Genomic DNA, 15,233 nt, shown 5'->3' with positions numbered 1-15,233 from the left:
AAAAGTGATAGTATTAGACTTGAATTATACTTTAAAGTGGTTATAAACCCATATATAAAAAATACAAAAAACCTGCAAGACAAATGCATAATGAACTAGTATGCATTGCATAATTCAAGCTCATTATAAAATACCTTAGATTGAAGCTGTTGCAGCGGTCCATACACACCGCTGGGACCAGTGACATGTCTCCTGGAGTTATTTCCGGGTTTGCGGGTTCTGGCACTGTAATTGGCCGAAGCACGGTGACGTCACTCCCGCCGGTAATGGCACAGGCCCTTTAGAAACTGCAGTATCGAGCAGTTTCTTCAGTGGGCATGCGCCGATGACATCAGCGCAAGTGTATATGGTAAATATCGCCTAGACTGTGCAGGTCTAGAAGATATTTACAGTACCTACAGGTAAGCCTTATTATAGGCTTACCTGTAGGTACAAGTGGTGTAACAGGGCTTACACCCACTAAGTCCCTCCTGCAGGTCCCGAGTCCTAAAGCATATCTAAACCCAGAATATGAATATATTACACATTTTATTTCCTATATTTTCCTATTTTATTGCATGGTCATTCTGTCAGTAACAAATTTCCTGTCCTAGGGTGACACTGTTCACAAACTCTACTGTAACAGGATAATAGAAGAAGACTACTGAGACCTCCCCCTTAACATAACTCATAAAAATGCAGGGAGCAGCGGAAGTAATCAGTTCACAAAATCTGGCAGGAGCAACAGTAAGGCCGCGTACACACGGGCGGATTGTCTGCCCAACTAAGTTCGTCAGACAATCCGACAGACAGTCCATCCAACTTTTGAATGAACGGACTTGACCACACACGATGAACAGACAGTCCGCTGAAAGCTTGCGCGATGACGTGTACAGCACGTACGACGGGACTAGAAATACGACGTCCAATACACTGCAATGCAACCTTCGGCGTGTAAATCCTTTCTGAGCATGCGCCATACTTAGTCCGTCCAACTTGCCTACACACGAGCGGACTGTCCGCTGAAACCAAGTTTGGACGGACAAAATTACGGAAATTCCGAAAGACTTAGTCCGTCAGACTGTCCGCTGAAAAAGTCCGCTGAAGCCCACACACGAGCGGATTGTCCGCTGAAACACGTTTCAGCGGACTAAGTTGGGCAGACAATCCGCCCGTGTGTACGCGGCCTTAGTTTCTTCCAGTTATCAAACAGCTATAACTAAAACATTTCAATGGTATATTTACAAGACCAAAAGGGAGTAGAAAAGTTTATTGTTAGTGTTTCCATAAATTTTTCAGCAGTCCTGTACCAGATCCTCTTTTGGATGCTGGAGTTCTGGTGTTGGATTGTTAGTAGGGGAGATGGCAAGGTAACGTTTTGGTAAGTTACATCAAGGTCTACACTATCGGGACACTTTGCTCACGACAGGAGACACCCAAAACCCACTTGGTGGTTGTGCTATTATATTCATCTGCTAAATTTGCTTCAAGGGATGGTCAATAACACCATTTTTATAATTCTTTAGATTATCCAACCCAGCTACAGTATTTGCATTAGGCTCCACATAGATAGCCAGACCCACTAGATCTTCTTTGCAACACAAATAAAATCGGGTCACATATGACCACTGAAAGTCTCTCTTTAGCATGGTCGGATCTAGGGGGGTGCAACCCCAGATTTCAGTCATGCCTCCCCCCCCCCCACAGGCCAGCCACCCCATAAACATTTTGCATGGCCACTGAGCTCCTCTCCCCATCCCCGCATTCAGGACCGGGACAAGGGGAGGGCAGCCAAGGAAGGCTAATTTTCTAGGAGGAGGCATGGGGGATATGTGCTAGGAGGGGGATTGGGGGGATTTTGGTAAGAGGGGGAATAGGGGGGTTTGAACACTGTACACTGCCCTGCTGACCCCGTCCTCCATCCTGCTGACCACTGTATACTGTCCTTCTGACCCCCTTTCCTTTTCCCTGCCAATGCCTGTCCTCTGCCCTTGTGACCCCTCTTCTCTGCCATACTGACATCTGTCTCCGTCCTGCTGATCCCTGTCTACTGCCCTTGTGGCCCCTGTCCTCCACCCTGCTGATGGTGCTAGGAAAAGAAATTGGGGGATATGAACTAAGAGGGGTAGGGGGTATTTTAGTTAAGCGGGGAAATGGGGGAGATTTAACCCCATGTACATTGCCCTGCTGACCCCCTGTCCTTTGTCCTTTTGACCCTGCCCTTCATTCTGCTGACACCTGTACACTGCCTCCATGTCCTCTGTCCTGCGGACCCCTGTCCTTTGTCCTGCTGACCCCCGTACACTGCCCTACTGACTCCTATATTCTGCTGACCTTGCATTCTCTGCCGCTTGACATTTTTTGTACTACACCTCCATATCAGACAGGCTATATCCAGCCCTACTCTTTAGGAATCTGAATACTAAAAAAGCAAGAAGGCACCAATGACAAGTCATACCTGGGCAAATGTTGAGTTTTAAATCTTCAGCAATGAGATTAATTGTGGTAAAATCTGCTGTGTAGAAGGAATGTTTGTTTACAGGGTCTGATGCAATTTCATTGAGTTCCTCCTCAACTGCTTTTCCAACACCTACAGCATACATAGTAATACCTGCAATGAGAAGAACGTGCAGAAAGAAAAAACAGTCAACAAACGCTTAGTCCTCGGTGGTCAGTGTGAAATCTAACAAATCTTTGTGAGTCAGGCACAAGTCTTACAGAAACAAACAAGGAATTCATAGTCCAGCCTGTGTGCATGACCGTGCATTCCAATAGCTATAGTATGTGTTCTCTCCCTCTTCTTTCTATACAGTTCTTTAACTGCCTATTAAGTATTTTTATTGTTTACTAGCAGTAGTAGAGTGTTGTATCATGTTAGCCATCGACGGATGCTGAAAGTTTAGAGTTTAGGTGATACCCTTTATTGGCTGAATTATAAACTAGTAAATTTAAAAGTTGCCTTCAAGCACATTCCAATGCAAACAACAGTAGTGGCTGATATATGTGATTATACTGTACTATATATAGTGCTCTGTCCAGTGTTGGAATATACTGAATAAATAACATAACTTGCCAATTATCATTATCATAAGGGGCACAGCGACAATTACAAATGAAAACACAACTCCAGATAAAACATTTTTCCATAGTGGTGAAAAAAGCTGGTGATAGTCAGAACTTCTATTAGGTTGTAATCAGGGCTGCTGTCAGAAATTACCGGGCCCCATACAGCCTACCTGACCTTATCAGACCCTTTCTTTGCAGTCTCAGTTACAAAGATGAATGAATAGGAATTGCTCTGAGGCTTCCTGCTTATTCACAAACGTTTACAATCGGTATCAAACACCGGAGTGACTGGTACTGATCACTCACTGTGTTCATTCAGGAAAAGAAGGGGCCAATAAATTATATAATTACCATCCCCATTCAAGATTCCCATCTAGAAAAATCACCCTGTGTGCCTGCAGCAGCTGCCAGAAACAGAGGAGGGAAGCCAAAGTGGGGAAAGGGACACACAGGGGGGTCCAAACAGCAGATGGAAGATGTGTGTGTGCTAGAATCACTCTCTCTGCAGTGCAGCTAGAGGGAGGAGCTGGAAACGCTGCAGGGGAAAGCAGAAGAGGATTGATGTCTGCAATAAGACAGTACAGCCAGCCCCCCTTTTGAACTGAAGGGGTCTGAGCCCAGTACAGGATGGTTGTACTGCCTTATCGCCTGTTGTAATCACTGAATGTGTCCTCATTGGGGAGATTTTGCTATTAGTTTCTGTCTTATTGTCACCTGGACAAGAAAACAAGAGTGTGCAGGTGTCTCCAGGACAGAAAAACAGACACTAGACAGCAAATTTAACCCTAAAGCTTGCCATAGATGGTGCAATTTTCATGGTTGCAGTTAAGAAAATCGCTTGATTCTCCCATCAACACAGTGTTGGTGAGGAAATCTCCTCCACGAAGCTATTGTGTTCACCCAGTGACCACTGGCAATAATTGCATGAAAAATCTGACAGGCTGGCTGTACTTAAGTTGTTCGACCCAACAGCTTGGGTGCAATCAGCCTGTCCATATATGATACAGTAGAAGTGATCTGATGGAGAGGTGTGGCCCCCCCCCCATTCATAGTGGCTCCCTGGTTCACTCACTTGCCCAGCATCTTTGCAGCACTGTAGGAGCTGTGTATACACCCCTCCTAAAGCACCCCCGCCCATTGAAATCAATGGTCAGCTGCAGCGGCGGTTTTAACCCTTTTTCGGCCACTAGCGGGGGTTAAAAGCACCCCGCTAGCGGCCAAATAGCGCAGCTAAAACTATGGTAAAGCACCGCTAAAAATGCACACAGAAAGTGGCATATGAATAATTCAAGTGTATCCTTAACTAAAAATATAGTTTAAAAAAAAATTGCACACATTGTACAACAACAAAATTCAACTAGCATAATTTTATTCTAAAGGGCTTCTGCTTTCATGGAAACCATGTTGGTTTGAGCGGTTTTACGTGCATTTTGCAAAAAAATAAAAATGCATTTTTTAGAAGTTGAAACTTTTAATTTTAGCATGTGTGTGTAAAATAAAAAAAAATGTATCTTAGCAGTTGATGCAAGTCACAGGCCGAACACTCCGTCAATAGTTATTGACAGCATAATAGAAAACAAAATGCATATCCTAACTCTGAGTGACGACCCACGTTCCATTATAATATAAAACAAAGTATATGTAATGTTGTTAAATCACGTTCACTAAACTGTACCAATGTGTAAAATCTTTGGGGCTCATTTTTTGTCCATCTGAACTGATCAATATTAGGAATCTGTCAGACGGTATTTTACAGATTTTCTCAGTAGATTTCCTGCAAGGTCAGTGTTTTTCTTACCAGCATCCTTGGCTCTTTTAGCCCATTCTGAGATATCATCCTGTGAACGCCCATCGGTAAACACCAAACCAATTTTAGGCACGTTGGGTCTGGCTCCTTCCTGTTGGGAAAAGCTGTGTTCCACCATATGCTTCAATGACAGTCCAGTCATGGTGCCTTTCTCCATGTACTCAATGTTCCTCACTGCATTACTAACATCCTTTGATGTTTTAAACTGGTTCAAGGAAAACTCAGTGCGCACCCGACTGGAATACTGAACCAGTCCAACATGTGTGCCATGGGCTGACACGTCCAAGGAATCCACAATCTTTATCACAAACTGCTTCACCAGCTCAAAATTCTGAGGTCGAACGCTTTTGGAGCCATCAATTACAAACACCAAATCAATGTAACCAGTGGAACATTCTGGGATAGAAAGGATATATAGAATAATTAAATTATGATATAAACAATATAAATAGAAGGAAAACTTTTAAAATGGTAAAGATTAGCTTCTTAGTCAATAGGAAAGACTTGCTCTGCATTAAAATGAAAACAAAATAAACTCCTATGCTACAACATGGGTACCCCTGGTTTTGTGTAAACTATGCTGTTTTTTTCAAATGTTTTGTTATATATTTTTTGGATAATGTTAATGTAATTTTTTATTTTAGGGTGGACCTCCATTTTTAAAATGCTCAAATGCAAAACATTTTACCCGCAAAGCAATTTGCATTTGACTTGCATTTGACATGCCCATGTACATTAAGCTTAAGATCAGGGTATCTCTTTAAGTTGTTATAGAAAGCATCTACATTATTTAACTCAAATTATCTGCCATTATTGAAAATAAGTACATTCATAGCTTTCAAAAGTGCAAAGTCTTGGCCTTGCTTGAGAGATAAAGTCTATTCATCCCTATGTTGGAAGCCCATGTGTGTATTTTGCCGAATATGTTGGAGGTCAAAAGGGGAAGGTTACTGAAAAGCACAGAAATTTCGTAACCTTAAATTAAAAGTACAAGATAAAGTAGAAAAATGAATATGCTCCCAGGTGGCCTTCTTATCTTAGAATAAAAAAATATTATGTTCTGATTCAGATGCTGCAGCCAGATTTTCATAGAAACAAGAACAGCGGAGACCTCCTTTTCACCTGCACTCATGTACCTTTCACCCCCATAGGCTCTTATTGATTCCTGTCAACTTGATGAGAGAGACAGCCTATGGGGCTGCAGGGTGCATGCACAGAGTTGAAGTGGAGGTCTCCTGTGCTCATTTTTTTCATATTCAAATATTTTATTAAGCAACACAAAAGCCATCACATGCAAAGTACCATCAATTGTTAGTAGGGATTGGCTCCTCACAGGGAGAAATACTGGAATAAACATTGTGAACAGGTAGGATCAACAGTAACCCCAACATAAGGGGCCAGTTGATAGATGGGTAGTGAAAATCTGACAGGTGATGGCACATAGCAAAATATTGTACAATTTAAAGATAAAGGAAGCTAGAAATCCAACAATTGGATGGTCTACCCCAGTCATGACCTGCTACTTCCTGTTATGACCTGTTTAAGGCAGAGGCGTGATTGGTTCAATCAATTATGAGACATTTTATTGAAATTTGAAGTCCAAGGGCAGAATGGGACAACTGAAGGTTGTTGTAGAATATATAATGGGGCTTCTCTCCTTATTCACTGAGTAGTGCAGATATCTAGAGTTATATGCTTTAAGGTCCATCAATCATCTTTTACACTGAAAATCTATACACTTCTACTTTAAGCAGTCCTTTTTAATGGTTGCAAATTTTTGGGATACTCACTGTTACAAGTTTTTCCATCTGCTTGAAGTTCTTGGCCCTCTGGGCAAATGCAGTGGTATGATCCTGGAGTGCTAACACATTTAAATTCACATCCATGGTCCACAACGTTGCACATGTCATTAGCTGCAAGTACATCAAATTATGGAATGAACACTACCAGTCAAATCATCAATATGAATGCTATCACATCTATAACAGTCTTAGGGCCATCATACATAGTTAGTTCTAAATGGATGAGCTGTAAGACAATTTTGGGTAATGTTGTTTTTCATCATTTCACTGGTGTGTGCAATTGTGAGGCTTGACATATTTGATTTCTATTTACTTGACTTTTATAATAAACCAAACAATGTGGTATTATACTGTGTTTTTTTTTTTCATCCAACCATGTGCAAAATAAATTTTTTACATTTTCCTTGCACATGATTGGGTATTCTTGGCAACATGAAGCTTTTCCTCATTTACTAAGCTCTGGAGCAACTGCACTTGCAGAGACATCACTTCTCTCCATGAAAAACATCAGGGACAGACCTATATTCTGCAAAAGGAATATCGATTGGACTGCTAAGGACTGGGGGAAAGTCATTTTCTCTGATGAATCCCCTTTCCAATTGTTTGGGGCATCCGGAAAAAAACTTTGTCTGGAGAAGAAAAGGTGAGCATCACCATCGGTCCTGTGTCATGCCAACAGTAATGCATCCTAAGACTATTCATGTCTGGGGTTGCTTCTCAGCCAAGGGAGTGGGCTCATTCACAATTTTGCACAGCTATGAATAAAGAATGGTACACAAACATCCTCTGAGAGCAACTTCTCACAACCAACAGTTCGGTGATGAATAACGCCTTTTCCAGCATGATGGAGCACTTTGCCATTAAGCAAAAGTGATGCCTAAGTGGCTTGGGGAACAAAATATTGAAATTTTTGGTTCATGGTCAGGAAACTCCTCAGACCTTAATCCCATTGAGAACTTGTGGTCAATCCTTAAGAGGTGGGTGAACAAAAAACTGCACAAATTCTGACAAACTCCAAGCATTGATTATACAGGAATGGGCTGCCATCAGTCAGGATGTGGCCCAGAAAATGAGTGACAGCATGCCAGGTCGAATTACAGAGGTCTTGAAAAAGTAGGCCAATACTGCAAATATTGACTCTTTTGCAGTAACTTAATGTAATTGTCAATAAAATCCTTTATCACTTATGAAATGTTTGCAATTATACTTCAGTATGCCATAGTAACATCTGACAAAAAGATCTAAAAACACTGAAGCAGCAGACTTTTTGACTTTTTACTTGTCATCCCAAAATCTGACCAGGACAACAATTTGAATGCCCATTCGTCCACCCGCTTACATAAGCATGCTTGGTAGCACATATGTCGGTGATGCAGTATATGGGCCCATACCCCTTCATACCGAAGTCCTATGTAAAGTATACTGGTTAAAGCTTATGGCTGGTTTGTCCATTTCGGATAACAGGTTACTGTCTAAGAATGAAATTTATACTATGATATTCTCAATAGTGAGCAGATATGTAATATATTTGCATACATGCGTTATATATAGGATTAGATAGTCATGTCTATTTGTTTATAGAAGCATGTGTAACATGTAGTAGAAAAACTTTATTATTATTTGTTTAAGTATTGCTCTGTTTTGATGTGATGGCGCGCTCTCTGATTTTCTCTCCCATTTCTGTATTAGGGTGCCGAGTTTGTGACCTATGGGGCAGCCTGGATGTGTACCATCTTGTGGTCCATGCAGCGCAATGTTGCGGCCACTCAGGCCACTGAGCTCCGCCCCCAGTCCTAGGGATGTTGGGGCGGTGTTACTTGGGCAGAGTAGCAGTGGCTATGGGCTGGCGCTGCCTTTGGGCAGCCCCGCCTACCACATCCTTGTTGCGCTGTGCGGAGTTGTGCTCGCCTCGGCTAGGTTTATGGCTGATGCACACGCATTCCCCGCTGATGCGTGCGCAGTGACGTCTTCTGGCCGATTCGCGATGATGCCGGATGTATGCCGACGTTACACGGACGGGATGTATAAAACACGGCAGGCAGGAAGGTCCTCCCTACAGGTGCTTTTGGGGATGGTGGCTTCCTGAAGGATACAACTGTGAATGTTTTTGGCGTTATCGACCTGCCATTCTAGGAAACCTTCAGCGGAGGTAATATGACTGCAGTATTTATTTATTTATTGAATCTGCTTTTATAACATTTGCAAACAAGGCAATTATATATATAGATGGGAAAGTCATCTGGCATTTATATGGTACCAATTTCCGGGTTATCCATTTACCATTCATTATCCTTTAAACTTACCAAGCAGGGTCATGTGAGGGGGTGGGGGAGATATATACCCCTTAAACTCAAGCGTGCCTTCATTTATTTATGGATTGCACTCACCATTTTGGTGCTTAATATGAGGGAAGAATTAAATTGGGAGGTTGTATATCATTTGTTTGCAGTGGCATTTTCAATAAGCCAATATTCTACATTTATTATTAGTATTATATTTATGGCTTTTTTTGGGGTACTCTGCTCTATGCAGTTTCATACCTCTAAATTTTATATATATATTTTTGGTCTTCGTTAGGCCATGCTGTGCAAACAAATATGTTTTCAATTATCTTTGTATACCAAAATAGGCAGGTAACCCGTATGAAAGTATCTTTCATCACCTCTGAATGATGAACATACTATAGCTTTCTTAATTTTTATTACAGACAGCCTATAGTACTTTTGGCTGGGTTTGTAACAGCATAGCATCCCGAGCATCTTCCCCAAACATCGCACCCTGCATTTTTGTTTGTGAGTATTGCCTTGTGTTCATGCTCAATATAGGTCATATTTTTCCCTCCTGCAGTCCCCCCTTTTTTCCCCCCTTTTTTTCTCTCTTTTCCCTTTCCCGTTTCTCTCCCCCTTTTACCTTCCCCCTTCCTTCCCTTGCCCCCCCCCTATTTTTCCCACTCTTCCCTCTCCCTGTCTCTTTCCCCCATGCCCTTCTTTTTTCCTTTCCGCGTTCCCTCTCCTCCTTCCCATTCCCTTCCTCTTTTTTTCCCCACTTTTTCCCTCCTCCCCCCCCCCCCCATTTGGAATCAGTATAAGTCTATGAGTATTTATCCTTTATTTTTATTCTTTCAGTTATCTGATACATCCCCACGTTGCTTCCCTGCAAATCAGACCACCTGATCTTATTTGAGGGAGTTTTAAGGGAGGGATTGCCAAAAAGCACCCCCCCCTCCCTTCCACATCCATTAGGGTTGCCTCATTTGGTACAGCGGCAACACTTTTGCAGTGTGGTTAGTTCAGAGAGCACGTCAAACTCTAAGCCCTTGTACACACGGTCGGAGAATCTGTCGGAATGAGTCTTATCGGACCGTGTCGTCAGATAATCCGACTGTGTGTGGTATGCATCGGACTGATTCCGTCCGAATCTCCGTCCGACCCAATTTTCCAACATGTTGGAAATATTTCCCGACCAACTGGGCCGGACAGACCTAATCTGATCATGTGTAGAGCATTTTGATCGGACCAAGTGCCACACATGCTCAGATCAAATTCCTACATGAAAGCTATTGGCTACTAGCCTGAATGTAGTCCCATCGTAACGAAATTACGTCATCACGTTCTGAAAGATCGGATTTTTCGCCAACTTGGCCCGACCGTGTGTATGCAACAGTTTCGGACACAATCGGTCGGACTAAATCCGACGGGCAAAATCCGACGGATTTGGTTGGCAAAATCTCTGACCGTGTGTACGTGGGCTAAGAGTGGTAAATTCATGTGTTATGCATAATGTAATGATGTAGCCTATTGTTGTATGTACATTTGCTGCTCAATGCAAAGTGTAAGATATATTGTAAGTGGTATGTCCTTTTTATTTCTATATAGAAGCTCCTGAGGAAGCACGTTTTTACTCGCGAAACATGTCGAGCAGAAACGCTTTTTAATTTAGCAGGACAAGTGGATACCCCAACATGCTATGCCATATCCTGGCGGAAGTCATTAGGAAGTAGATATACATGCTCCACAGGAAAGCAACTCTAGTGGCTATTAGTATTTGGTGTGGGTGTATCTGTGGGTCCCTTCTTTCATAATTTTTCTTCTTTTGTTTGTCTTTTGTGTTCTTATATAAGTGTTTTGATATGTAATAGGTGTATAACATGTTTTATGTATGACCTGTGAACCTTAACCTCCCTGGCGGTATGATTCGTTCTGGTTTTAGGTGCTGAAAGCGGTACAATTATTTTGCATGGAAATTTGGCGTTTTATATTGTAGTCCTGTAATTCTTAGGAATAACTCTCTTAAATCTGTTCAAACCAGAGTCTAGCAGACAACCCGGGTATGATAAAGTTTATAATATAATAAATAATAACAATTATTCAATAATGTAATCAAATCCTAAAACACTGCAAAAGGGACACTTTCTGGTTGCCATGGACAATCTCCAAATTCCAGGCAGAAAAAACATTATTTATAACATAAAAGTGCATGCAGGGCGCTGCACAGACCACTAGGGACAAAGGGGGTATGTAATTTTTTTATACAGTACTGTAATCTGTAAGATTACAGTACTGTGTGTGTTTTGTGTACTTTAACTTTTTTGAATTTGGCGCCGATCTCCGCTCCCGTGCGTCGTAACGTCGCAGGGAACGGAGCTCGGCGGCATTCGGCACTGTGAATCGAGCGGAGGACAGCTCGATCACACAGCACGGAGGACATCGCTGGATCCAGGGGACAAGGTAAGTAACTCTCCCTGTGTCCTCCCCTGTATCCAGCGATGCGATCCCAAGTCAGACTCAGGATTACCGCTAGGGAGGTTAAATAAATGTTGCTACTTTTTACGTGCCTGTTAAGTCTATTTCTTTTTCCATAAATACAATTTTCAAGTTACCACAATAACACACTATATATATATATATACCTGTGTGTGTGTGTATATATATATATATATATATATATATATATATATATATATATATATATTATATATATATATTTTTTTTTTTGGGAACCTCAAGGAGGTTGGTGTCCCTTGTTAATTTGACATTGTCTTTTAGAAATGTATTTGAATAAAAACACATAGGTACATATTTATAAGTAAAATATTTATCAAAATTACAATAAAATATCCATTTATTCTGGTTAACAAAATAAAGATGAAGGCAACGCTGGAGAAAGTTTTGGAATTTGTGAAGCCTTTTGGCCGCAGGGCACACATCAAGTCTGTGGAAAAGAAAAGAGATCAAGACCAGCAGCAGATGACATATATGTCCTCAGGCTGTGGTACTACACCAGCCTGCGCCTGCGCCTTCTGCCTTCCCTGCAGCCTTCCTTGGAGGCTGTGGCTCTGGTGGTGGACTTGTGGCAGGAGGAGGGGCTTGCTCAGATATCTGGCTGGTCTCAGTAAGCTGGCCCCTCAGCCCCTTCTGAAAGGCATCAAAAATAATTATCTCACAGAGGAGGTGTTGGCCCTTCTCCAATTCTAGCAACCTGGTGGCTATATAGCAGCCATAAGCCTCTTGAGGATCGGGGGGCTCCTGAGGACATTCGTAGCTTCCCTGCCTCCTCTGTCACCGTCTCTTTCCTGGGCCTTTTTGTTTGAAGGCAGAGGGGAGGCACCTGGGATTGGGTGTGACTCCTACTGGGCCTAGCCACCTCCTGGCTGACACAGGGCACGGCCTCCTCCTGGCTGTCACTGGGCCCAGCCTCCTCCTGCCTGCCACTTTCCACACCTTCCTCCTGGCTGAGCTCATCCTGTGTATAAAAAAAAGGGACATCGTTTTAGTTTTTGGTTCATCAATCACACACAATTTTCAGCTCATGACTTGCAAATTCAAAGTTAATACATATAAAAGAGTATCTTTCTGACCCCAGCATTTTTTCAAGCTGGGGACAAACATTTTTGGTCACTACGGTCAATTGATATGTATACATAATTTTTTGGATAAAATCATTAATAGGTAATCATTTATAACATCTAGTTAACATCATTAATATTAGGACACTAAATACGTAGAAAAATAATATACCTGGCTAAAGCTGGGTGCATTCCACTTCTTCCAGGATGGAATGCCCAGGTTGTTCCTCGTCAGCCTCTCCTGGGGTGGAGGGAAGGCTGCAGGGAAGGGTGGAGGGAAGCGTCGAAAGAGATTCCCTGGCTTCAGTCTGTCCATCAAGAAAATGCAGATTTGGAAGTACCACAGCTTGGGTACATACACATTATCTGCTGATGCTCCTGATCTGAGGGAAGCCTGGATCTTATTGTGCTCCTTTCTGTACATATTCCTCAAGATCCCAATTTTAATTTCCAAAAAATTAATGATTGCTTCTGGGATCCAAGTCTGCACAAATGCCAGAAGTTGCTCCAGCGTTGCCTTCCTTTGTTGTAATATAACCTGTGTTTGACCTCCCACAGATTCCTCATCTCCCTGTACTTGTCAATAAATTGGGACATAAATTGAGGGTCCTTAAACTTATTATTCATATTTTCTGTAAGACAATACACAAGACAAAAACACTAATGTTAGTCGAAACTCTCATAATCTTATCCCAACATAGGCCTCAATCTTTAAGTAGTAAAGGCCACTCATGTTTCAAAATTGTTAAAAAATTACCTTAGTTTAGGATGCTTGCAACTTCCGTTCCCCTTTCCGCCATACGGCACATACGTGTTAGCTTTATATACACTGAGCATGCGTGAAACTCCACCTGCTTCTCCTGCCTCGATGTTCTTTTTCACGAATATTCCCCACCCCTTCTTTCTACGGTGTGCAGTAGGAGCAACATGGAGACACAGCAGGTGGTTGGAAATGATTCCAGTAACGAAGAAAGCCCGGAGCCTGAAACATCCCGATCCGAGAAGAGGAGATTTAAGGCCTCCGATATGGCCTTTGAAGAAATGCTGGATATGGTGGACATCTTGCGGAGGAACGATTATGATGGGAAGCATGGACCGAACACCCATCCGAATTTGCGCAAAGGCCAAAATCATGTCAAAATTTGTAAAGACTATGCATCAGAATTTTGGGGTACAACGCTCCAAAGACCAATTAAGGGAACGCTAGTCTGACCTTAAACTGAGGGAGCAGGATCGGTACAGAAGAATAAAGAAATAAATAAAAGAAATGTATAAAGAAAGAAATAAAGAAATGTAAGTACTTGTCGTGTGTTCCTATTCTGATAACTTGCATGCTGCTCGATGTGCTTTTCTTTACTGTTGTACAGTTTTAAATGGCTATTTTCTCATATCGTCTTCCAGGACAGCCTTTGAGATATAGGGCTCCTCCCTCCGGGACAGGAAACACGTCAAGCCAATTAAATAAAAGGTGTGGTCCTCCAGGCCCTCCTCAGTTTTTGTGTTTCCTGCCGGACGGGAAGGAGCACATTTGGAACTGGTAAGGGGAGCTCCTTCTCAGGGGTTTTTGCCTGGGGAGAGCGCCTTGATGGACCTGGCCCTTAGCACCCCTCGGTCCGAACGAAGGGAGGAGAGGGTAGCTTTCAGTCCCCGCTGCCATTTAAAACGTTCGGAGAGAACGGGACCCCGATACGTGGCAAATCTCCCCCTCGGAGCGCTAACCGCTCGTACCTGTCGGTCGGAGGTGGCGGGAGACGTTCGTTCTACCGACCGGCGTCCGGGTACTGTGAGCGGTGCGTTCGTAAGGAACGCACGGCGTCGGGGCGGAGTTTTTGCGCTCTGGCGTACGGAAGTGGGAGAGACGCACTTCCGCCGGATTCGCGTCATCAGGGGGCGCCGCAGGACCCGTTCCAGTCCTTTGGGCGCGGCGGTGTGACTACAGGGTTGCCTGGAGCAGTGTGAAGGCTCAGAGAGACTGAGACTAAGTTAGGCACCGGTAGAGACTAAGTTAGGCACCGGTTGGGAGAAGCCACTTTGCCCAGATTGTGTTAGTAGCCTGGTAAAAGAGGACTCGGTGGCAGCTTGTCACAATGTTTTAACATCCGTAAAGGATGAGATTGCATCCACCTTCCAATCTTTTAAAAACATGATGGATAGGATGCAGGGTCCCTCTGTCTCTTTACCCAGAGCCGTGAGTATGCCTTCCTTATCCGAGCCAAGTCAGGAGGAGGAGGTGGATAGGGAGAGGTTACCCAGGTCATTAGCCTCCTCTAGGACAGAGTCTACTTCAGAATCTGAGGGGGAGGAAGAGGCCATTAGATCAGCCAGATACAAGCTGTCTTTGGATGATGTGGGTGACCTCCTCAAGGCTATATATGACACCTTGGAGATCAGAGAAGAACAGGTCCAGCTTTCAAAACACGACATGATGTATCAAGGGTCGAGTGTAATGAAAGACAGGGTATTCCCCGTCCATAAGTCGCTAGTGGAGGCGATTCTGCTGGAGTGGGAACAACCGGAAAAAAGGCCATTTTTTTCAGGTAGCCTTAGAAGGAGGTTCCCTTTTGAATCGGATGCGGTGCATCCCTGGAACAAGGTTCCCAAATTAGACGCTCCCTTGGCTAAGGTCTCTAAGAAGACAGATTTGGCCTTTGATGATATGGGTTCACTCAGGGACCCTATGGATAAGAGGGGAGATCTGCTGCTCAAGAGAGCCTGGGATGCCTCTTCCATTGGG

At 43.1% G+C, this 15,233-nt stretch overlaps 1 protein-coding gene across 1 annotated transcript in view; it reads right to left on the bottom strand.

Moving 5' to 3' along the window:
* MATN4 (matrilin 4) overlaps nt 1–15,233 on the bottom strand; it is a 136,697-nt gene that overhangs the window by 15,927 nt on the left and 105,537 nt on the right. Inside the window, exons 9-11 of the mRNA XM_077459568.1 lie at nt 6,643–6,765; nt 4,844–5,248; nt 2,438–2,590 (exon numbers count right to left, since the gene is read on the bottom strand). Of these exons, the coding sequence (XP_077315694.1) occupies nt 2,438–2,590; nt 4,844–5,248; nt 6,643–6,765 (681 nt within the window). The remainder of the gene's footprint in view (nt 1–2,437; nt 2,591–4,843; nt 5,249–6,642; nt 6,766–15,233) is intronic.

Source organism: Lithobates pipiens, unplaced genomic scaffold (genome assembly GCF_037356315.1).
Source record: "Lithobates pipiens isolate NorthernLeopardFrog02 unplaced genomic scaffold, aLitPip1_a1.2 Scaffold_28, whole genome shotgun sequence".
Lineage (NCBI taxonomy): Eukaryota > Metazoa > Chordata > Amphibia > Anura > Ranidae > Lithobates > Lithobates pipiens.
The sequence above is the reverse complement of the archived record's forward strand: the minus strand, read 5'-3'. Positions and strand labels throughout refer to the sequence as shown.